Below are 24,261 nucleotides of genomic sequence, written 5' to 3'. Positions count from 1 at the left end.
CTGAAGGCAAGAGCTTCTCCCATTTGATGTTAACAAGTAGGAGGGAGGGGGAGGAGGATGGGAGCAACTTCATAGGGACCACATACTCCAGAGGGAAGGAGAAACGAAAGTCCAAGAGGTGGCAGAACGAGGGAGATGACACGAATAATTGAGCCACAGAGACTGGCTTAATACTCACTATTTGTCTTTACTGCTATCAGTCTGCAGCATACAAGTCTAAAATATATGAAGTCAACAATAAAAGAGGAAAATACCTTCTAGAACAGGTTTCATCTGACATGAGGATTTGAATGTTTACCGATCAGAAAACTCTCATATATTGATGGCTTGTGACACACACAGGGATTGTTCTGGAAGTCATCTGACTCACAATCAGAAAGCGTTGATATCATTTTGGAAGGCAATGACAAAAGTGTTTTTGTTGAGATGTAGTTTTTAGCAACCATAAGCTTTAAGTTTAGGGATGCACAAATCAAAACCTCAAACTGACATGTCATTACGTTCATACTTTAGAGACTAAATAATTTTTTCTCAGAACAAACAATACTATTTTACGGTGGAGTTTATTCAACACTGCAGCCTCTATGACTTCAAAGCAAGCAGGTAGTTTTATATATAACTAGAATTTACCGACTGAATTAAATGGATTCCATGTTGTGACAAGCATCAAACTGAAACTAATTAAGCAAGGATATGAGTTCTTCAAGATGCCTGAAAATGCAGTGCAAAGGAACTGTGCTGAGGTTCATTAGAAGTTAGAGTAAGATGCCAATGGACTGGAAATAATCCTGAATCCCTTTTTCGGATATAAGAGGACAGATGTTCACATCTGATACTGGATTATGCTGCCTGGACTGATCCTCTTATTCAGTTTTTCTGAACATGTTCTTCACTCATGACTCAGCTATGCCACAGATCAGACCATTAGGCGTGTATGCATTATGTGTACATACAACACAGAATGTCAAATAAAGAAATGTATGGCACTAAGGAAATACTAATAGTATAGGGCTTTAACCTTCTGGTTTTCTTGATAACGTTCTATTCCTGTGATATAGCATTTCCACTACAGCGCTTAGAATGTATTTTTTGTACGTCAGCATCAATCAGCCCAATATTCCACATAATATTCCCATCAGGACAGATTACTAGTTTCTAGACGGATAGAAAGGGGGTACACATTTATCAATTAGGTTGAGGCACCAGAATGGTCTCTTTATTGCAAATGTATTATATGTATAATAATGTATATAAAAACAAGCAAAGAACTAAATGAAAAGAAAAATGTAAATAGTTGTGCAGGTTTTAATTTTTTGAGTGAAAAGACATTTGCAATAGATAATAAAGAAGTAGCCTACAGTGTTAGCATTTGGGCCTCACAACATTTTTTCAAATAATTAGTGGGTAAGCAGGAGTCAGACGTAATTCATCAAACACACGATCTATGTATTCTTACAATGACCAATTTTCTAAATCAGAACTTAAAGGTACCTTGTGGAGTTTTTCCTTGAACAAATATAAAGTAGTTATTTGAGGTATAACATGTGACACCTGTTACAATGATTTCCTTCAGAACATTTACAAAGTCAGTTTGTGGAATATCATGAAACTTGCATCGTTTACATCCACATATTTCCTCTTTTTTTTTGCCTTTTGCTGCCACATTGCTAGTTTTTTTGGTTACTGTCACCAACTGTCAATTAGTGTGATGATTGATGTAGAAAAATGTATCAAAATGTGTATCCCTGTACGCTAGTTAATCATAACCTACAAACAGTACCTGCTCCTCAAACTTTGCTTAAAGTCAGCTGCCCCCATGTTGCATCGATAGACTGCATTTAAGAAATGGATGTAGTCATCGTGACATCATCCATTGGTTTGTGAACTGCTGTTTTAACGTATCAGGTGCGTCCATCTTGGATTACGGCCATCGCCATGTTGTTGTTTTTTGCAGCCAATGAATGGAAGTGACCATATTTGGAATGCAGAAGAGTGACCTACAGATATCGAATACGGCTCTGGTAGCGGCAGCGATCTATCAAGCATCCCCTGCTTTATGGTCTGTTTGACTCTAAATGAGCATCATTTACTAAATGAACATCACGCTGTATTGAAGAAGACTTGAAACTAGAGATTGAGACCATAAACTCATGTTTACAATGTTTACTGAGGGAATAAATCAAGACAGGAGTAGAGTCATTTTCTCAGAGACTTCTATACAACCAGACTTCTTTTTGCAACCGGAGGAGTCGGCCCCTGATGGTCAGTAGAGAGAATGCACATTTTAAGACACATTGGCATTGGCTTCACCCGGCAGAACCGAAGGTTGCCGCCTGGTTGCATTTTTCTTAGCTAGGAGAAAGCAATTGTTTGTTATACACCTTTGCTTCATACCATTACATAATGTATTGTTATTCATTATTATTATTATTATTATTATTATTATTATTAAGTTATTATCATGGATTAGGTAAATCACTTGGAAAATGTTTCAATTAACATATCCTCTCAGGTTATTAGTAGTAGATTATTAGTATTTTGTATACGGACACATTAGCTCATGAAGCTAGCCAATATACCAGTGGGATCAGTCCCTGGATTCTGGATGAATTAGATGAAATGTATCCACTCTCGACAGTATCTCGCTACGTTGGCTGCAGACTACTGGCGCTGCAGGGGAGCTGAAGAGAAGCAAAGCATAAAAGACATATCCTTTGCGGTAACACTGTCCAAAGACATAGAAATCAGTCTACAAGCTGTTAACCAAGAAAGTCGGGAAAGGTCTCTTGTTAAGTTTTGTTACAGTCCAATGTTTCACACATTGGCAATACAAACCCTTTAACACATACATTGCTTCACATAGTGCCTTTAACGAGTGCTGCACTGTGAAACTATATATCTATTCAATACTATTTTCTCATTGTGTTTATGAATAAATTCTGACCTCACAATTTGGTTTGGTTGAATTGAACCTGTGCCTCCTTTAAATTGTAAATGTGCTCAATCGGTACTGTCTGACCGACCCACTGTATTGAGATTTAGTGACCATTAGAGCCCATTTTGCTGATAGTTTGTATTCCCATTAGGAAATGGAAGCTAGTCAGACTAATATTAGCATGGATTCCCACCGGCATTGCTTTTTCTTTGTGCTATTTAACACCTGATGAGCTGCTCCTCAGCCCGGCGCTGTGTCTAGAATCTAACAAGCATTAGCTGAGTCCAGTTTCAGTTATGGGGGAAAAAAACAAAACAGGCATGACCTCAGCATTTGGTACATTTCTGTATGAGCAAAGGTGACAGAAAAAAACCTTTACGTCAGTCTGCCGGTTGTAATTCAGAGTCAGAGATATTGCCAATTTGTGACTGATACGATATCTCGGTGACAAGAACAACAGACATACCAACAGACAAGGGGCAAATTGTCTGCGACGCCACCACAGGCACATTGGAATGAAATCCAATATTTATTCTAATTCAGTTAGTTCAGATTAGAAGAAGGGAGCTATACATGCTTTGCAGCTATAGTTCAGTAGCTAATTTAGGCAATTTGTTTAGTTCAACAACAATAAATTCCCCCATCACCTCAGTTGCTTTCTGAGTCACGCACCACATGCAGTGCACACTCACCTTGGAGGAGGATGTGTCACACTCCTGGCAGATCCAGCCATACCCCGTCTGCTTGGGGGATTTCTTCAGCGGGGGGTCCAGACACCCGAAGTGATAGCAGAGCCGGCACTCGTCACACCTGGACAGGGAGGGCACGTGTTACGCCTCGCACAAAGAAAGCCCCCGTCCTCTTACAATGAAGAGGCCTGCTCACGGAGCAGTGATGGATGAGGACAAGGCAGCTAGTTGTCAGTCATGAAACTTTGTTAATGCGCTCCAACGTCCCTCTAATCACTCCAGCCCCGTGACCTTACACAGCCATTGACTGTCCAATGGGTCATATGAGTAGCCAGATAAATACAGCTTTTGTCATATATATGACGGCCAGGTCTCCTGAAGCTGAACTCCTAACAATGGTCAGACTAGAGAGAGAATATCCCCTCAGAAGATGATTGAAGTTGGGTTGAATTATAAAAGCACTGACAGATAAGTCCAGAACGATGCTATTGATCTTTTTAAAGGGTGATATCTAAAACTACTACCCAAACTACTCTTTTTTTGTGCATTTTCTTACGTAAGCCAGCAAATCGAGTCAATATCCGCTCGATAGATGCATACAATCCTTCTTAAAATAAACTTCAGTCTTCACAGTTCAAACTGAACTAACTACCTAGACTACCTAAACTACTTAGGTTAGGAAAAGCTTGTGAAATACTTAGTTAGGAATAGGCAACAATGCACTTTGTTTTGGCACAACTGCACTTGATTAGTATTCACAAAATATTCTGGAACAGTGCTGTAACTGAAGTATGCAAGTTAGGTGACAAAAACATCAACACTGTCTTATAATGGGGATCAAACAGCTTTCCTGGCTGAAAGATGGCTGTTTGTTAGATCAATCCCCATCCCCTGTCCACCCAGGTTATATACAGTATATATATATTGTGTATATATATATACACAATATATATACACAATATATATATATATATATATATATATATATATATATATATATATATATATACACACACACATATATATGTATATGTATATACATATACACGTATATATATATATATATATGGCCACTTGCTAATGTATTCTACTCACTAATAGCATACAGATCTAGATGGTCAATTTGCATAGGTTGCATTTGCAACCACTTTGAGTTAATCCCCTTGCATAGTTATTGCATATTGTATTTTACAAACTTTAAAAAGGATCTATACATGAAAGAAAAATAAGCATGAAAGCCAGAGCCAGAAAAAGCTCATCAAATGTGCTGTAGTTCTGTAATGTCAGCTACAGGTAATGCCATTTACTTTTGTTTTTATTTATCATTCGGAATTATGCTTTACATGTACCACAGGGAATAGTTGACCTCCCACTCTACTCTTCCTCCTGTCCAAATGGGGCTTTAGATTGATATTTCAGTCTTAGATATCCGGCGCTTTACTAATTTCCCAGGTTAGACATTGATCTGAAACTACCCTGAAGATAACCAGGGCTTAAAGTCTCTCTGAAACCTGCAGACACAGTAGTGATTATTGTGCACCTGTGCTTCTCTCCGTGTCTAAAGCCCCCACGCTGTCCTTCTTTCCCAGTAATGGAGACGAATAGAGAGGGTTCAGGTTGACCTCCCTGGCTGTTAAGCTGTTACCACATTTTCATTGGAGAATGTGAATCTCCTTCATTGATTAGAACATAATTGGCCCTAATTGTGGAGTGTGAGTGTGTCTGTGTGTATACCAGGGAGGGGGGGGGGGGGGGGGGGGGGGCGGGGGGCAGTCAGCCTCATAATGATTCAAAGAAGACTCTGCTCTCTCCTTGCTCCATGCTTTTAACCCTCTGGTCCTACAGTATTTACGCCACGGTTATATTCATATCTCGGCGGTAAAACGGCACATAAATATGGTTCGGATGTTGCCGTAATCTGTAGACGTTCTACTTCCGTGTCCTTCTTCTCACGAGATCGTACGTGATTCACACATCGAGCCAAGGGCTTGGACGTGCCGTGTGACGTTTGTGTCGAGCTCCGCCCTGCAACGTAATTTGTGGAATCGTGTGTCAATATTTTTTCAATTGTCAATTGTGAAACTAACCAATGAACACTTAGGAAATCACCAAGGACCTACCCAACAAAAGCGGTTGTGATGTTCATTTTTTTCATTTGCATACATCCCATGACGCTTGATCTGTAGGATGAAGTCATTTCTCAGTCCCATTTTATCTCAGTCTCTCTCACATTTGTTGAAAGACTGACAGACAACACTTTTACCAAATAAATGATATTACAACATTTGGTTTTAGACATTTATTACATGTATCTACTATGTTATTTATATATTCCACGACTTTTGTGAACCTAAGGCTTCGGTAAACCAATTTCCATCACCAAAACAGTTCGTCCACATGAGTAAAAGAGATTTGAAGAATTTTAATAAATTGGACTTCAACTTTTTAGCTTAAGAGCCACATTACCTCTTTACACTGTGCCTAAAGACAATGGTGCTTTGTTATATAGACAGCTGAGATTGTTCTGCACAACACATGGGTATGTAACAAATGCAAGTGCCTTTTAAAAGGTGAATTTAAGAAATTACGTAAAATCGAGAAGACCTTGGACCCCAGAGAGGGTTAATGGAGTTGGCAGCAGCATTGGCTTCCCTCAGGTCTTTCTTGATGTTAGGTGTTTTACTAGCTCTGCTGACCGTAAATAAGATTTGAGGAAATAGTTATTAAAAAGAAAGATGGTAATGTACTTGTTCTGCAAAAGGGTTAAACATAAATAAATATGAAGGTGTTTTGGTGGCCGAGCAGCCTTTTCAGTCCAAACAACGCAAACCTTTTCTCTGCAGTTGTTTCAATTTCCGTGAACTAAGGATGACAATAAGAACAAACCAAGCAATAAAACTGACACTTGCTCAGGCTATCATCACATTTTATTGAATGTCCATTTCATGGATTCTCGCGATATCACGATATGGTAAAAGTTTGATAGACTTGTCCATGTAGAGCGCTTTTCTAGTCTTCCGACCACTGATGGCGCCATTTACACACTGATGGGAGGAGCCACCATGCAAGATGCAAGGTGCCACCTGCCCATCATGACTATGTCACCATTCATACACTACAGGAACAGCCTGCGGTGGCAATTTGGGGTTAAGTGTCTTGCCTAAGGACGCATTGACATGGACTAGCGGGACTGGGATTGAACTATCGATCTTATGATTGAAGGGCCCTGATCCACAGCCGCCCCCCTCAAAATCACTCCGGAATCGAGAAATCCATCAGGCTTCGAGTATTGAGTTTGTGTCCAGACCGATCAGCTTCCAGCAAGGCTACAATATACGGCTACAATACAATACAATAGCATCAGTTACTTACTATACTATATCAGAACTGGAGAGTATTGAAAGAAGAGCAGATGATGGCACTGAAGGTTTTTCACCATGGGAAAGGTGTTTTCTTTCTTCTCCCGACAGACAAGGGTTTGATTGACAAACGGTTCGTCCAATTGCCTGCCAAGTATTTTGTGGCAAACAGTTCCCAACGACGGCTTCTCAGATGGTTCTGTGTGGCGTTATCTTATTATACAGCGTACCCCACCCTTTAGCTAGGGGCTAAACAGGAAGACCTGCAGACACTTACGAAGGGGCTTTAAAAAGTTAATCTTTGATTATTTTTGTTGACATTTTTATTTACAACGCTTGTTTTGAACATCTTTTAAGCAAGGGGGTACAGCACAAAGCTCTTTGTAGTTAAGGTGCAAATATAATGATTTTAGGTTTTCAGTTGTGAGAATTAACTGTGCATTATATACATTCCTGTGGTTACCTGCTGTTTAACAAATTGAAAATGTTGCATATGGATGTAGAATAGCGGTTCAATTTTAAAAACTATATCCGAGACATTCCACCTTATTTTAAAGAAAATCTGCCGGCCAATGAGAAACGAGTATAAATATAATGTTTCCGCCGTTTTAAGGATCCACATATATTTCCTTCACCAATGTTCAGGAAGCTGTCAATAAAAAGAACAGGAATTATTGAATCAGTGGGCGAACAGCGCTCCTCCACACCGATTCTGTTTCATTCAGTTGGGATGTTCTGTCTCCTCATGCTGTGGTTTCAGGATGAATATCATGAAATCACATTATACGCTCCGTCCAAGAGGCTGTCTTGTGAGTGATTTATGGCAGCTGGTGTTTGGATATCAATTACTAGCCCTCACAATTGAAGCCAGCTTTGTGTTGGACGTGTGCGCTGAAAGGAATTAGGCAGTTTGATGCCGTCAGATATGATTGCTCGTCAGGCATGTTCAATATGGTGAAAGGAAAATGTGCCTCAGGCTTTGACGGTGGCCGACGTTCCACAGAAAGAGCTGAGAACACGTCCAGTCTGAACATGAAGGAGTCAGCAGGTCACTCTTTATTCACTTCCTGTTATGTTACACTGCTATCTATGAGAATTGTATATGTGATTTCTGACATTCCAATTCTCTAATGATCTCCCATTCATTTAGTAATGTAATAACAAGTCATTGAATAACATCTTCAGTCAAAAGAGGTACAAATTGAATTCTGTGGATGCAGGTACTAATAACTGCCTTGTTTTTGGGGAGTTTTCTCCTGATCTGATGTGATGTCCTGGGACAGGGATGTCGTATGTGTACAGATTGTAAAGCCCTTTGGAGGCAAATTTGTAATTTGTGATATTGGGCTATACAAAATAAACTGAATTGAATTGATAGTAACCGATTTGAATTCAGGAACTTAAATAACAATGAAAGATCTTGTGGTACTTTTCATGCTTTCAGATTTATGGGAAATCTCCCACAATGTGATAACAAAAACAATGACAGGATGTCAATGCATTCATGAATTAAATAATTGAGACAGTAGCTACATTTTCGACAAAACGACATTCTCCTGAAGAAGTAGCTCATATAACACCTGTTTTGTGGATTGTCCACAGGAACCGCCCCATTGTTTCTGGGGTTGCTGGTGAATCTTTCAAAGTGGGGAAAATCAGACCAAACCCATCTGGTATGATGGCTGCAGCACATCAAAGACGGGCCAATCATAAGAGTGTTAGAGGTCCAGTCTGGTTCACTTGTAGAAAGTTCAAGGTACCCTGAGAAGCTTTAGACATTAAGGAGAACTCGTACGTCACAAGGACGTCCTCGCATGCAGGTGATACAGTTCTACCAATGACGTGACACCACTCCACTGATCACTAGGTGTCGGTCACATGCCAAGACATGCTGCAATGCACCAGCAAGGGCAGGAAGGAGGAGGACACAAACTAATTAGAAGGGATGTGATGCATTAAAAATACTTACAAAATTGGCTTTGCGAATGTTTTATGGGGAGGAAAATGCACCAGTCAGGTTGCGTAGACTTCAAGGGACACAGATTCCTGGTTTTGCCGGTCCGGTCCGTTGTACGAGCTCACACCGGTTTGACGTTATGCAAACTAAAAAGTGGCCAACATCAACCTTCGCCAATGGCGTCATGGGGCTAAATCCAACTTGTATAACATTAATAGTATGCAACATGACACTGATTTACATAATATCGTGTCATTTTTTTAAAGATGTTATATTATATAGTTGGTGTTTTAAGTCATTGAGGTTAAATTGAAAATCAGCAGTGGTGGAAGAAGTATTCAGATTTTTTAATTGAGCAAAAATAGCAAGTAGAAGTATAATCAATTGGAAATACACATACCTTACAATTGTTCTTAAGTGCAGTACCTGAGTAAATGTAGTTACTTTCCACTACTGAAAATCAGTGTTTTGCTGTAAAAGTGGCAGCTGGAAGGCCTTCGGCTGGCAGGGCCAATTCTAGGTTGCTGCATGTGTATTACTGACTAACGGAGCCACTAGTGTCACGGCAGCATGAAGGAAATCAAATGTCAATGGGTTCAGAGGTGGGAGTGGGACATTGGGTTTGTCCCATAGACAGTGTGTGTGTTTTTTGGAATGACAGGACAGGTTTCCAGAAGGTTTCCACCAGCCAGTGTATTGTACGCCCGGCAGCAGGTGTTAGTGAGCGAGTGGTGGTGTGCAGGGAGCAAACATGTGACTTACGGTGAGCATTAAGGCAGCGGAGACGCTGTAGCTGTGAGCGTAGCGGTGCATGGCCTTTAACAGGAATGCTGGCCTGCTTGTGTTAGGAAGGCTAACAGCAGCAGCTAGTACCAGAGCTCCAGTCAGCCAGAGAACATCTTGTTGTTGAGATACATAGATATCTCTAGATTAACTTCATCGGCCACAGTGCTCTGTACCTGGTACCGTGTAATTATATATAAACAGTAAACGATATTGGCAGCATATTCAATTATTTTTACCTAATTGTATTATACTTGCATGATAAAAGCAGACCAGTGTGGACCTGGCCATAATCATATTCATATGATTTCTAAAAAAATAAAAGTAGCAGTCTAAGCTGTTACAAGGGGATACGTCTGCAGTTATATTATAAACAAAACGACTATCACGCATTTATTAGACTAACGTGACCCCTGATGTCAGCGTTTAACTGGGTGCTCTTCACTAAGGATGATGGCAAAAAGCAAAAAAATAAAGCCCAAGTGGTAATAATCTAGAATGTTCCTTTAAGTAACTAGCAGGACATGGTGATGACCTCCATTTAGACTGGGACAAGCCAAACTCTAATAAACATAAAGTTATGGAAGGAAGCCTTCTGGCACTGGCCTAAAAAAGAAGACGCTGTGAATAGGTCTAATAATATCTACCTGTAGTGTTTACATATTAAGTCCAGTGGATTTACTAAATTCAGAGTTGAAATTTAATTAGCGTAGATAATTGGCATCTTGAGTTGTAGGGGCATGAGCTAACAGCTGCTGCACATTAGCACAAATGTGCAGAGGCAGGTGGATCTCTCTCTCACACACACACACACACACACACACACACACACACACACACACACACACACACACACACACACACACACACACACACACACACACACACACACACACACACACACACACACACACACACACACACACACACACACACACACACACACACACACACACGACGGGCTGAGCAGGCATATCTGCCTAGGAAACGATGGGAATTTTAAGTGCCCTCCGGCCACCTAGTGAATAGAAGACAAATGACCAAAGTGTGTGCGCTCCACTAATGAGCACACTCCCATAGTTGCACACAAACCACCCAATTGATTTCACATGAATCTCTAACCAAGACAAAAAAAAGGGAAGCAGCAAACCCTTCATATTCGCTGCTGGAGACTCTTGAAGACCTTCTAAACTCACAGGAGGGCTCGTTTTATTTGGCGAGACTGTGGCGGCTGCACGCATGCTTCCCTAATTACTTTACCTTAATGAACCCTTGCTTAATGTTTGTTGTGTATAGTGGGGAAGATCTTTGAATTGAAGCACTGCTCACTGATGCAGATGCAGGGTTTATTTTTTGTGATAATGTGGTTTTTAATCTTCATTTATCCGTGAAAGGTGGGATTAAATTAGCTACAATGAGCTACACATTTGGAGAGTACCACATATTCACACAGAGAGCTGACGAACACAACCTCCCAGTCCACTGCTGAGAGTAATGGTAAATGGACTTGTATAACCCTTTTCTAGTCTTAGGACCACTCCAAGCTCTTTAACACTACATGACATCATGCACACCCATTCATACACTGATGGGAGGAGCTAAGGTTCCACCTGGCCATCAGGACTAACATTCATACACATTCACACACCGTAGTCACAGCTACGGGAGCAATGTTGGGGTTAAGTGTCTTGCCCAAGGACACATCGACATGAGTTAGTATCCTCTGATTGAAGGACGACCCTGTTCCCCACTGAGCCACAGTCGCTATCTGACAGATACATGCTAATGCGGTCTAAAGAATCACACAAGGAGATTTTATGTTACGTTTTCATGTACTTTGGCGCAGTACTTTGAGTTGTTGACCAATAGCAAAACAGTGCTGACCTTGAGGGAAGGGAAAGGTACAACCCTCTAATAAAAGAAGCTATGATAGCATTAGCATTGTCCAGTTAGCTAATACTACGGGAGTTGATGGTATGGTCTGGTGCGAAAAGGGGACAAAGCAACTAGAACAGTAAAAGGAACATTCCAACATTTTGGTAAAGTTTTGTTGTTCGCCTATAAAGCCTTATAAAGCCTTGAGTTCGACGATTTTGCATCGCCACCTTGGATCACGGCCGTCAACATGTTGTTTTTTACAACCAATAAACATTAGTTGATCGAATGAACATTGATGGCTCCATCGACACCCCCTCCACCGAGGTCCGCAACCTCGGTATCATCCTCGACCCCACCCTCTCTTTCCTACCCTACGCCAACCACATCAACAAAACTGCCTTCTTTCACCTCAGGAATATTGCACACCTCCGGCCCTCCCTGTCCTCTGCCACCACTGAAATTCTCATCCATTCCCTCATAACCTCACTCCTGTACTCTACCCTCCACTACATGACTCATCCCTGCACCCTACCCTCCACTACATGACTCATCCATGCACCCTACCCTCCACTACATGACTCACTCCTGTACCCTAACCCCCACTACATGACTCATCCCTGCACCCTACCCTCCACTACTTGACTCATCCCTGCACCCTACCCTCCACTACATGACTCATCCCTGCACCCTACCCTCCACTACATGACTCACTCCTGTACCCTAACCCCCACTACATGACTCATCCCTGCACCCTACCCTCCACTACTTGACTCATCCCTGCACCCTACCCTCCACTACATGACTCATCCCTGCACCCTACCCTCCACTACATGACTCACTCCTGTACCCTAACCCCCACTACATGACTCATCCCTGCACCCTACCCTCCACTACTTGACTCATCCCTGCACCCTACCCTCCACTACATGACTCATTCCGCATAGCTTCTCCAGTTTTTTTCATGGACCATCATTTAATAAATGAACATCATGCTTTATTGTAGAAGACTTGGAACTATAGAGATTGAGACCATAAATTCATGTTTACTGACAAATCAAGTGAGGAGTCATTTTCTCAAAGACTTCTATACAAGACTAATTTGTGCAACCGTTAGAGTCGCCCCCTGCTGGTCAGTAGAGATAATGCAAGTTGTAGACACAGACATTGGCTACACTCTGAAAAATCTGAGGTTGCCACATGGGAAAAACAGCCAACAAAAAAAAGAAAGAATTCCAATCATACCATCATTCAGCACAGGTAATTAAGTCAGCAATCAAACAGCTATCTAACTGGTATGTTCTGTCTGGCAACAGCTGGCTGGAGTGTAAATGTTGTCTCACCTGACAGAGGCTTGTATAACCAAAAATGCCTGACAACAATATCTTTATTGGCAATACACATTTTTTTACCAGATTTATGTTTGTTCAGGAAAGAGGTTAAAGCCACGCTGTAAATTCAGTACCAATAGCCAGACACTGAAGGTTAGGCATCAGTGACTTAAGATAAAGTACCACAAATCGCCACTAGATGGTGATTTCAGAAACCTCTGACTTTAAAGAAATCTATTCAGACTGAACCAGAAATCACTGACACCGTTGGTCACTTGTACTCAATTAAAATCCCAATGAATGCAAACGACTGATAGTGTATGCGATTGTCAATGTTGAGCAATAATTTTGTTGAGGATTTTACCTCGAGAACCATATTGCACTGGGAAAGATAACGTTTAACTGGCTGGTAGCGCTAGAGTAAAAGTCAGGACATCACCAAAGTAATTTGTCATTCCGATTTCTGTGAATGTTTGTGCACAATTTCATGGCAAGCCGTACTATGGATGTTGAGATATTTTCAGTCTGCAGTGGCTGACAGACCATGATAAACACCGTATAGTTTGATACAGCTAACATTTGGCAAACATTTGATTACTTGCACATCCATCATTAGCATTCATTATTATCTCAGCCAAGAGGATCATGAGTCTGTCCACGGCCAATCTCGAAAACTGGAAATATTTTAGGTGGCTAGCTATGCCTCCATGGACAAATACCTCTGTGGTTGCGATCACTCACACTTTCTCAAAGCACCATTTATTCAATTCAATTTAATTTATTTTGTATAGCCCATAATCACAAATTTGTCTGAGAGGGTTTATTGTACTGCCATTGACTGCCAGCAGACCCCTCACTCAGTGCTCTTAATCGTCCGTTACTCCTCACCCAAAGACATAGTGGGGGTAAAACATGTTTGCCCACTTTTATTGTTTTGGACGGTGTATTTGGCTAAGAGAACAACCAGCACACCACTGTTGAGTACATTGCTGCCAATCAACTGCTGCTACACAGATTTGTCTTTGAGCGGATTGCCTGTTTCTTTTCAATTTGTTTTTAGTTTGAACGAAGTGTGAATTTTTACGATGCTTTACAGCCTGTTGGTGTCTAGAAGGGGGGTTAGCCAATAGTGGGTTGTATTCACTGAATCACACAGACAATACAGTAGCGGTCGGTGCACACACATTGGGCAGAGATCTGCACCTGTCTAGTTTGCAGTTGTGTTTCTAACCACCTGATGAATGTAAGTCCACTATTCACTTTCTTGCTCTGTTTTTGGTCTCAACCAGCTAGTCTGCCTCTCTCCACTTTGTTCACCAGCTAGTGTCTCACTGTGTCTCTCTGTTGTAGTGAACAGTTGGTCTTTAAAGCTTTGAGAGCAGGGAGAGTGACTCAGAACACCAACGTTGTGGGCTGGGCCACTAAACAATGAGCTGAAACTCACTCTAAAGCTCTGTAAAGTGCAGATTCAGGTGATTATTCTCTGGATGCTCATCATGATGGGCGATCACTTTACAGTGTCACATTGTTCTGCATCGTCAATACACTGTCATTCCTAGCTTCCGAGGAAAATGGAACACAGCCCTAATAACTTCCGGGACAACCAAAATGTCAATCATCAAAACATCTATTGAGAAACTATAGGTGATAACACAGACCATCCCTGTTTTCTGTGCTTTTGGCCAGTGTTAGGCTGATTAACTACCTAGGTAGCTCCCAACACTTGCCCTTACACACCCAGCCACAGCAAGGTCCTTGATGTTATCCAAGCAATTTGGCCCTGCTTTAATCATTGGGAAAATTGAGCAGCCCCCCCACACTTTGGAAGCAGACAAAATCCAATCACTCATAGGAGAGATTATTGATTGATGTAATCTTATTGGAGGTGAGGTGGTGGAGGGGACATGATTGATTGCTTTTGTCTGCTACACATGTTGCTCTCGGTTGGCGATTCGTGTCCACTTTCATCTGGTATTTAATCTCTGTGTGAAGTTCTAAACCCCCCCCCCCCCCCCACAGCGACACCGGGGGGGGGGGGGACCTGTCCTCGCCGAGCGGGGCTCAGGACCCACAAATCGGAGCTGGCTTCATTTGATCTCCTCCGCCAAAATAGCTGTCACATTGCTGTCATAAAGAGGAAGCGCCATCGCTCGAGGATCCGCAAAGAGCCCCCACATCCTTCGACGGACGCTGCAGAAGTATCACCACAACTAACTGAAATTGCACTGATGAGGACATTGAAAATGCAATATTAAACAGAGTCAGTTGGACGGAATATCAAATGATGTGCCTAAATGATTTTTTGGACTTGGGAATGAGTAGTGAAATAATTCAAGCTAAGTGAACCATGTTGAAGGAGAAGGATCTCTGCAGAAATACTTATCCCCATGATGGCGCCTATCGATTAAAGTCTGTCGATATTTAGTTTATCTAGACCAAGATACAACAGGACACAACTGTACACATTAAGTCTGTTTGTAAGCTAATTTCTAAACGTTATCTATGTTAATTTATGCAAAGCCTCTATTTTCTCAGTGTGGAATTATCAATGCCAGTTGATCAGCACAAGCATACTGTGCCAGCACAAAGCAATGAAAGCAAGCAACACTAACCTTCTCCTGTCCTTATCAAAACCAAAGCAGACTGCAAAAAAACAATGGGAAAAATCAAAAACACAAACTGAGCACTGAGCTAAATAACCTTAATGATGAGAAACAGAACCTGTAGGGTTATTGATGACTGTTGCTTCCCACTTGCTTTGTACCCAGTCATGGGTCCATGTATCGATGGTGGGTTTGTGGCCTGAAAAACATGTTTTCTCTCCAGCAGCCTGAGCAGTCTGAGCCCAAGTGGCTGAAACAAGGCAAGGAATTTATCACGAGTGGGCAATGCAATTACCTTGGGAGTGGCCATGTGACGGAAATCAATATGACACAAAGGCACTCAGCCATCGACTCTCATCCATGACAAAGTGTGCCGCCGGTGTCTTTCCATAGAAAGGAGTGGATTATTGGACTTGAGCCTCCTACTTTTTTTGATTTACTGTTGGGTCACTACAACATTAGAAAAGAGCCATTGTTTTACAAGAGGGGCGAAGAAATTAATGGACTGCCGAAGTCGCACCTATGGTGAAAGCCAAGTCAGAGCAGTGGCCTTTATTAGCTCATCTGGACACAACTCATTCACAGCTGGGAGGGGAGGGGAACGATGTCTACAACTCTCACCTGCTTTGTATTTGACTGAAGGCGTGTTTCTTTCTAATTCCAGCAGGGGTCCCCGGTGAGCTGGGTACAACCCTGGAGAAGAGTCTATTTCAGCGGCAGGTCTGTGCCCTCACCTCTGTGGGACAAACCTGAGCCTTCTAGCGTCCGACCCCAGTAAGGAACATAGTCTTCTTTATTGGTACCTCTGGGAATTCCACTAGAGATACAAACAGCTTGTGGCCCACTGCAACTCCATTAAAACAATGATGAGGTTATCAATTAAGATATAAGGCACCCACAGGGTTTTGTGGCTCATGTTCAGTATGGGATGATTAAAAAAGGGGTAGGAGGCAACCCAGTGCAGTTAAAAGAGAATACGACAGAAAGGAGGAGAGGGGAGAGCGTGTACATCAGGAAGCATTGGAGCAGACCCACACTGTGGCAGAATCAGTGGGATAAAGAGACGGGGAAGAAGCTGGGGAGTAATAGATTTTAGCTGCTTGGCCACACTTCCCACACAGCCCCAGTCCCAGCTCTAATGTTTTCTGTTTTAATAGGGGGGGAAAGGGTGAAGTCAGCAAAAACAAAATGCTGCCATTAAATCATCTCCCCGGATCTGGTGTCAGAGCAGTAATGGGAAACGCACTCATCATCGGAAAGGTTACTGCCTTCCAGAACCCCCCCCCAATCGCTAGCTTTGTCTGTCTTTGCCCCTCCCCTTCCTGCGCCCCTCCTGGCCCCGGTCTCATCCCAAACAGAAACCAGCTGTGGCCGAGCCGATCTCTGGTTTGCCGGTTGCTGCTGGGTCCCTAAAGACCCCATGGTGGAGGATGAGGGATCAGGGGGCTGGGGGGAGGGTACAGTTCACCACGGTGAGATGACTCCATCTCACAGAGATGCCACAAACCAAAATGTCTCTGTCTTCTGCCACAGCTGTTGAAGGAACAAGGGCTGAGCTGAACTAAGCTTGCTCAGATGAACTTGCCTGTATTCCTGAAAAAATATAAATATTTTTCCTTTCGGGAGAATTATATTATTCTATAATATTCTATTATTAATTATATTTAATTGATCTGCTTAACCGTATTTTACTAATTATTTCTCCAGTATGAATTATGAAATAAAAGTTGGCTCACACGCTGTCCCCCATGTCTCAGTCGTCCAGCTCCGCTCTGATTGGGCCAACTCGGGAGTACATTGACATACCTGAGCGATGGATGTGCTCGTGTCTAGATTTAATTCCCTGTTCTTTTTTTTGATGACGACGTGCTGAAGCCTGACAAAGATCTCTGTTAGTTTGTTTCCTTTGATTGTTGCCATAGTTAGATCTTTTGGATTCAGGCCCATTTGAAGTTGTATGTATGTGCACCCTGACATGTTGGGGCTGCCCATCGCCTCTTCTGTCTGTCAAAAAGTGACCAACGGCCAAGTCTATAACTTTTGACAAAAAGAAAATCTCACTGACAGCTCCAGGAAATGTCCAATAAGTTTTCTCATATACCATTTTAGTTCAGTAATGAGCCTTAAAGCTCCACTACTGCCATGAAATATGATGTGGATGATTCATAACGTTTCCAGTGACCTCCTTTACGCTATCAATTATTTCTACCAATACGATGTTGTAGTTTTTAACTCTCAAATATAATCAGTATTGGTCTCAGAACTCAACATCGTGTCAGGCTTAAACAAAATTCACAGAGCACAGTCGTGCACTCCAGAGGATGAACCCTTTACCCTTTATGAATGACACTTTAGTCGAGCACCAATCTCAGGTCATGATGTCAACTTTAGCCACAGATATGTCATGAATGACAAACTGCCATGAAATCTACTACATTCATGCTCCTGAGGTGATGAACCCTTTTGTTTTATCTTCATTTCATGAAAAACCATCAATGGGGTTAAATGCTGATGTGATTGACATGAAATATTATTTAGGGCTGTATTAAATCTTCTATAGAGGTTTTCGAAAAAGATGTTCAATGTTTGTCAGCATCCCCCCCCAAAAAATGATAAAACATGAGGTGTGAGCGTAGGGGTATTCATTCATATGGCTGCAACCATACTGCCAAACACCCCCAAATCCTACATACTGTGCCTTTAAGGTTCACAATAAGTTTAATTATGACATGAATATTTAAATACTCTACAGCTGATATTTAATTATTTCCATATAGGCAAAGGCAGAGCAACATTATTACAAAAAACATCAAGAAATGCTATTGTTATGAAAACATCCAACATCTGAGTTGAAATCGTTAACCCCACCAATCTTGTTCATTAGCAGTAACTTTAATAAATTCTGCGAAGAAGCCGGCGAGTATTGGCCAATCAGAGGCGGGGTAGGGCGACCCGATTGGGGAACAATCAAACTACCTTAAATAACAGGCCTCGTAACTGTCAATAGCTGTGAGAGGTGCCGTTGGTCCAACACGTGCCACCGTGGGCGTGCGTTGCCTGGCGCTGGAGTAGCCTAGTCTTTGTTTATGCAGAAATACTGGTTTTAAACAGAATGAATAGAGGTGCAATGAACATAACAGTCCAGCCCGATGATCATTGCTTCATTGGTTGTCTATTGGTTGACAGCTTCAGAGTTCTAGGCTCAATAATGGTCTTGGGTCTTTTTCAGACACGAGAGACGTGAAATGGTCAAGATATTCCAAATCAGCAGCTTCTCAGTGTACTTCAGAGTGTTCACTGGTTTTAAAAGTAATGGATGCTGCTCCGACCTGCTCAGTGACTGCAGTGAGAGAATAGAGAATCCAGCAGAGCAGTTCTAGACTGTATTGTATGTGGGCTGAGCGGCAAGATTCTGTCTGAGAGCCCCCCCCAAACCAGAACGCCACTTCCCAGGTGATAAATCACAGATGACAGAGGGCATTACACGCACAAACGGGCTGCCGCCGCCGCACCTTTAGAACAATTAATTAGCTAGCTGACACTCATTTATCACTACGGCAATAAGGTGAAAAAGTCAAGAGTTTATTAAAGCGCCGCTTAATTTTCAAGAGCTGTAGGCCAGAGGCTGACACACTGCACATACACAACAGCAGCAACATTCACATTCTTACTTCATACAGTATCACAATACAATTAATCAGAAATATTCCCCTAAAAGCATGGGTGTAAACAACCAATGTTTGGCGAGCCAAAGGAAATATGGTAGTCGCTTCAAGACTATATCACAAACCAGAGTTCAACTCTTTTCACGACACAAGCTTATGATGTATAATCAAGTATGTAGGCACATCAATGTATGATTGGCCTCTTCAATAAATACTGTACACATTGTCACACTTATAGCTACCTGGCATTCAAATTCAACAAGACCACATCACTTATTTGACTTGTTTTTTTAATTACTGTATAGATCTGGATAAATAGATACAGCCATGCATTGTAGAACTGACTTTGAGACGGCCTGAGTGTGATGATGTGAAAGGACTGGTCAGGGGACAGCGAGTCGTTCTGCACGAGGTCTCGTCTCTAAAGACGGACCCGGTGTGGAGTTGGGTCCGCACAAACTCCAGAGAAGCAAAACGCAGTAAACTGCATGAGTTTGACTGCTCCCAAAAGCATGTATATAGCCCTGGAGGGGCAACGGAGTGACATCTGAGGGCAGAGTGGGACACTTGTCATGAGCCCTGACAGAGCAGCAAGCAGCTGTTGTTTTGACAGCTGTGACTATGGGCCGCCAGGGACATGGAGACAGATCTGGGCTTCTTTCTGAGGAAGTGTCACTTGAACTGTCACTTCAAGAAATGGAGACAGAGGAAGACCTAATGCCTAAAGACAATAAAGACATTTGGACTAGTATGTAGGTGCTATTACCACTAACTAAACTATAGTTTGTTTCTACTACAGATGCTATATAGTAGCATTCTTGAACCAGAAACAGTTGGCTTTTCTATTCACAACACTGACTTTTCTTAATACTTGGGGTCCTCTATGTACATAGAAAAACACAACACAACATTCAAGTCTGGGAGATCCTCGATAATACTGATCGGTACTGATGAGCAGTGGTATTGAGAGGGTTACAAGTGTAGAGACCTGATATAATTCAAACACATGGTGGGTGCAGGAGCACTAAGAGGCAAAAAGAGGAATGAGTCCAAAGTCAGAAGAGGCAACAGGCTTTGATCTTCCTCACTGTGAGCAACTCGGCCAACAAGCCAAGAGTCCTGCACTCACGTCTCCAGAGAGGAGACAGCTGCCATGCCAGCAATCAAGAGGCGCGTCAGCTTTGGACAAACGTATTGCACTCTTCTGCCAGATTTGAACACAATCTTTAAGAGCCCATGACATTTTTCTTCTTCTGCTTCTTTGTGGAAAACAGTGTATCTTCAGTGGTCTCCGTGGTTCATGAGTGGGTGGACAAAGAATCCTGCCTTTATGCTCATCTAATACTCCTATAAAGAAAGGTGCTAACTAGAACTATATAGAGAAACATTTCTGTCCCGGTAGAACCTTTCATAAAAGTAGTACCTTTCATAAAGGTTCTAAAACACAACGTAAAGGGTTGGCTGGTAGAATCTTTAAACACTCATGCTTCCAATAATCCATGAAGCTTTATTTATTTCAAAGAAGGGTTCTACCAAGAACCCTTTTTGTCTACCCTTCAGAAAGAACCATTATATAACAATTATTGAGTGTATCAACTCAAACTGATTTCCCATTCATCGTTGATAAATCCCTCGCTGTGTAACTATGTCTAGAAGAAATCCTTCACATTAAAAGGAGTAATTACAGCATTTAAAGAACCCAATGACTCAATGTCTTACAAATTAAATTAGTCCGACCAACAGTCGGCTCCAAGTCAACCTCGTCAGTCATTTTCTACTTATTTTTATTGAATGCTCCCTAACTAGCACAAGAGAGGTGTTGTGGTTATTCGCCAGAACAGTTTAATACATGAATTGTATAAAAAACATAACTTTTTCGTACTTAGCTTTGTAGATGCAGAAAATTGCATAGATGCAACTTGCGCCACAATCGGTCACAAAGAGAATCAACCAAGTTGCTCGTAGTGTGTAAAAGCAGTTAAGAGTCCAACATTAACCAAAAAGTACTGACTCCGTGATTTGGATTCAGACAGTCCCGCTCAATTTTCGTTGGACAGTTCTTGGTCCAGTTTGGATCAAAGGTGGTTGCGGGCGGCGTGACGGTCTCGATCTTCAGCCTGAATCGAGCGCCATTCTTCAAACGCGTCAATTTGCCTCTCTGTCTCTAAGCCAACGGTCATCTGTCCCGAGTTTTTACGGGAGGTGAGCTGGCTGCCCCGGCTCTCACAACCTGTGCAATGCAAAGATAGAAAGAGTCAGGGCAGCACACCTCACAACCCGACCCGCAACCCGCACAACGTTTTTCATCTCTCTCCATGAGCGTATTTTTTCAGTACAAGATGTTACTACATGGATCGTGCGGTTTTTTATTCTACATTGATTTTTTCTTGTTGGGTTCGGTCTACACAGACTGCTCTGTGAAGGTAGTGCAAGGGAAAAAAACACTCTTGAATAAAAGCCAGTTTTTAAGAAATATCTGCGTCTCAAATAATAAGCATGCACGGACAAAATACTGGTCAAATATTTTGGGTATGGTGGGTGACCTCTTGCATCTTAAATTCAGCACATTTTTGACAGCACTATTCATCAGTACATGCTTCTACTTTGCTGTTTATCTCCATAACTGTTGAGGGATCAACAGCACTGCTTCGTTTCACATTAAGGGGAGACACCCCAGCTGAATGGGTTCAAACATTTGCATTGAGACGTTGTGTTCTGAAAATATATGCTTAAATATAAGGCATTATCTTAAATAGGTGCTAAAAACATAAATGTGAACATCGGATGAAGCCAGGTTCAAAATTCTTGTTTCATTTGTTTGGAATGTTAGAGTCAAGGTTTTTACAGAGGGAGTTTTGAATATCTCTTTGTATCACTGCTTATAAGTTGTTGTATGAATCCGGCTATGAATGAGATATGAACAAACCTCTGTAAAAACCTTCAGAATACAGATACTGGAGTGGATGTAAGTGCGACTCAAGTGGACATTTATGGCTTATGTTTAGTAAAATGACATACACTTTGAAGACAGTAATATAGAAAAGGGTACACTCTAACTAGTAGATATCATAATGCAACTTGACTTACATTCGGCTATTATTTTTTCGAAATACTGTTGACATGATATGGAAGCAAAATAGCCCAAAAAGTAACCCCCCCCCCCCCTCAAAATATTGGCAAATAATTTTCTGCTGATTGACTTCAACTCTAGAGGGATTATATTCTTTGAGATGCTGGAATTGACCAAAGAAAAAAAACAGCAAAATAAGTGGTTGTAAATAAGTAGTGAGTGACCGTAGTATTTCTATAAAACATTTAAAAACTACAATAGAGTTCTGAGTATGGAAACATTGGGTGGAATTACAGCTGTAGAATGTACATTACTTCAACCAGGTGAAGACGGAGGAAGTGTTTCGCTTGTAGCAACAGAAAATGACAGCAGGAGCAGATCAGAACTGAGGAAAATGATCAAAATGATAAATTATAAAACGAGCTTTAAAACAAGAACAAACTGTAACACAAGCAACACAACTCAAAAGTAATAATCTGGTTCCAGTTACTATATACTACAATGATGAAATACATGAAGTCTGATGAGAATGGAGAAGGGTTTCATGGAAGACATTCATCACATGACGATGCTGTGATCTGGTGGTTTTAATATGCTTTCTCAAACAATTCCAATGTCAAAGGAAAAGAAACTGCTTATTACCTGACACCTGAAATCCCAAGAAAGGAGCAGAATAAATTGTGCTATTCATTACGCCTTAATGAACTGTGCAAATGTATGTGGCAGGTCAATACAAGGGGCCCATGGACGAGATACCCTCAGCCCCTCGTCTGCAGAGCCCATGCGACCAGAGCCTAATGAAGACTGAACTTTAATCATCAGGAGGATATGGCTGCCTCACGAGACCCCCCCCCCCCCACACACACACACACAGAGCGTACCAATTAACCCCACCCCGCTGCTTCCACTCTGAACCACACACACACACACTCCCTCACCTCACAAGGTTCTCGTTGTCACCCGGTCCTCTGCAGGTTGTGCACTCGGTCCTCGTGTCGTCAGCTTTGGGTTTTTTCTGCATTGCAGACTGCCGTTGTCGGCGTTCCCGTGGCAGTGGTTCCTATGGAAACATGGACTATTAGAATCCTGTACGCACACTTTTTGGCGGTCGAGATGTGAAAAAACAAAGAATGGAATGTTGAACTGGGGGAGAGATGGGGGAACACGCCAGAGCATCACTTCATGAAAGTGACCGTTAGGATGTGGATTCTTCACAGGAGACCTTTCTGGACTAAAAGAAACTAACATGGAATAGTCTTTATGTGATAACATCTTCCACATTGTTTTGATGGCGTAAGGTTTGTTTATAGAAAAAAAAGAAGAACTGCCGACTTCTGCTGTTTTTATTCTTTGAGAGAGATGAGAAGGCGCTGGAAGGTTACAAAAGGTTCAACTATTTCTTCCCTCGGGAGTCTGACAGCACTGACACATTCGATTTGAATTATTTAAGTTAATTTAGCAAACAGTTGCTTCCTTTTCCCCATGAATGTAACAGGAGCTGCTGGTTAAAAAGAGAAAGCAATTTTTAATGTTGGAGGGCATTTCCTATTATATTTTTAAAATGTTTACATGATTCATAAATGATCCATGGAAAATAAGTTGTGTCTAAAATCCATTTATTGACATGAAGTTGTGAAATAAATATATCACTTGATATCACCCTTCTACCAATCATATAAATAATGGTTAATTAGGTGTCAGAAATCCATTAACTGATCAATAATACGACGTAATACGTTGATCCTTGCAACTCAAATATACCTGGATTAGTAAAGTAAAAGGGGTCAGTAAAGGTCGAGAGCAGAGCATAAGCAAGTAAACGAGGACACACCTCCATCTTCTCTTCTCTGTCTTCCCCGATGGGAACCCTCTTCCTCTTCTGCCCTCTGGTTCTCTGCAAAACACAAACACATCAATAAACAACTCGAACTAGAATTTAGATCACGACCCTCGTCATATTGGTTTGTTCAAAGAAAAGTACAGACAAAAGAAGA

At 41.7% G+C, this 24,261-nt stretch overlaps 1 protein-coding gene across 7 annotated transcripts in view; it reads right to left on the bottom strand.

Annotated features, from left to right (window-relative positions):
* The window catches only part of phf14 (PHD finger protein 14), an 82,183-nt gene that overhangs the window by 19,543 nt on the left and 38,379 nt on the right, over window positions 1-24,261 (bottom strand). For 4 of the 7 annotated variants that reach the window (XM_034545266.1, XM_034545268.1, XM_034545264.1 and 1 more), the window contains exons 15-17: window positions 24,099-24,161; window positions 23,206-23,327; window positions 3,628-3,745 (exon numbers count right to left, since the gene is read on the bottom strand). In XM_034545266.1, coding sequence (XP_034401157.1) covers window positions 3,628-3,745; window positions 23,206-23,327; window positions 24,099-24,161 — 303 coding nt within the window. Of the gene's footprint in view, window positions 1-3,627; window positions 3,746-20,687; window positions 21,428-23,205; window positions 23,328-24,098; window positions 24,162-24,261 lie in introns of those variants that run through there. The other 3 variants (XM_034545270.1, XM_034545272.1, XM_034545269.1) reach the window with 1 other exon arrangement.

The sequence above is a fragment of the Cyclopterus lumpus genome, chromosome 11 (assembly GCF_009769545.1).
Source record: "Cyclopterus lumpus isolate fCycLum1 chromosome 11, fCycLum1.pri, whole genome shotgun sequence".
Taxonomy (NCBI): domain Eukaryota; kingdom Metazoa; phylum Chordata; class Actinopteri; order Perciformes; family Cyclopteridae; genus Cyclopterus; species Cyclopterus lumpus.
The sequence above is the reverse complement of the archived record's forward strand: the minus strand, read 5'-3'. Positions and strand labels throughout refer to the sequence as shown.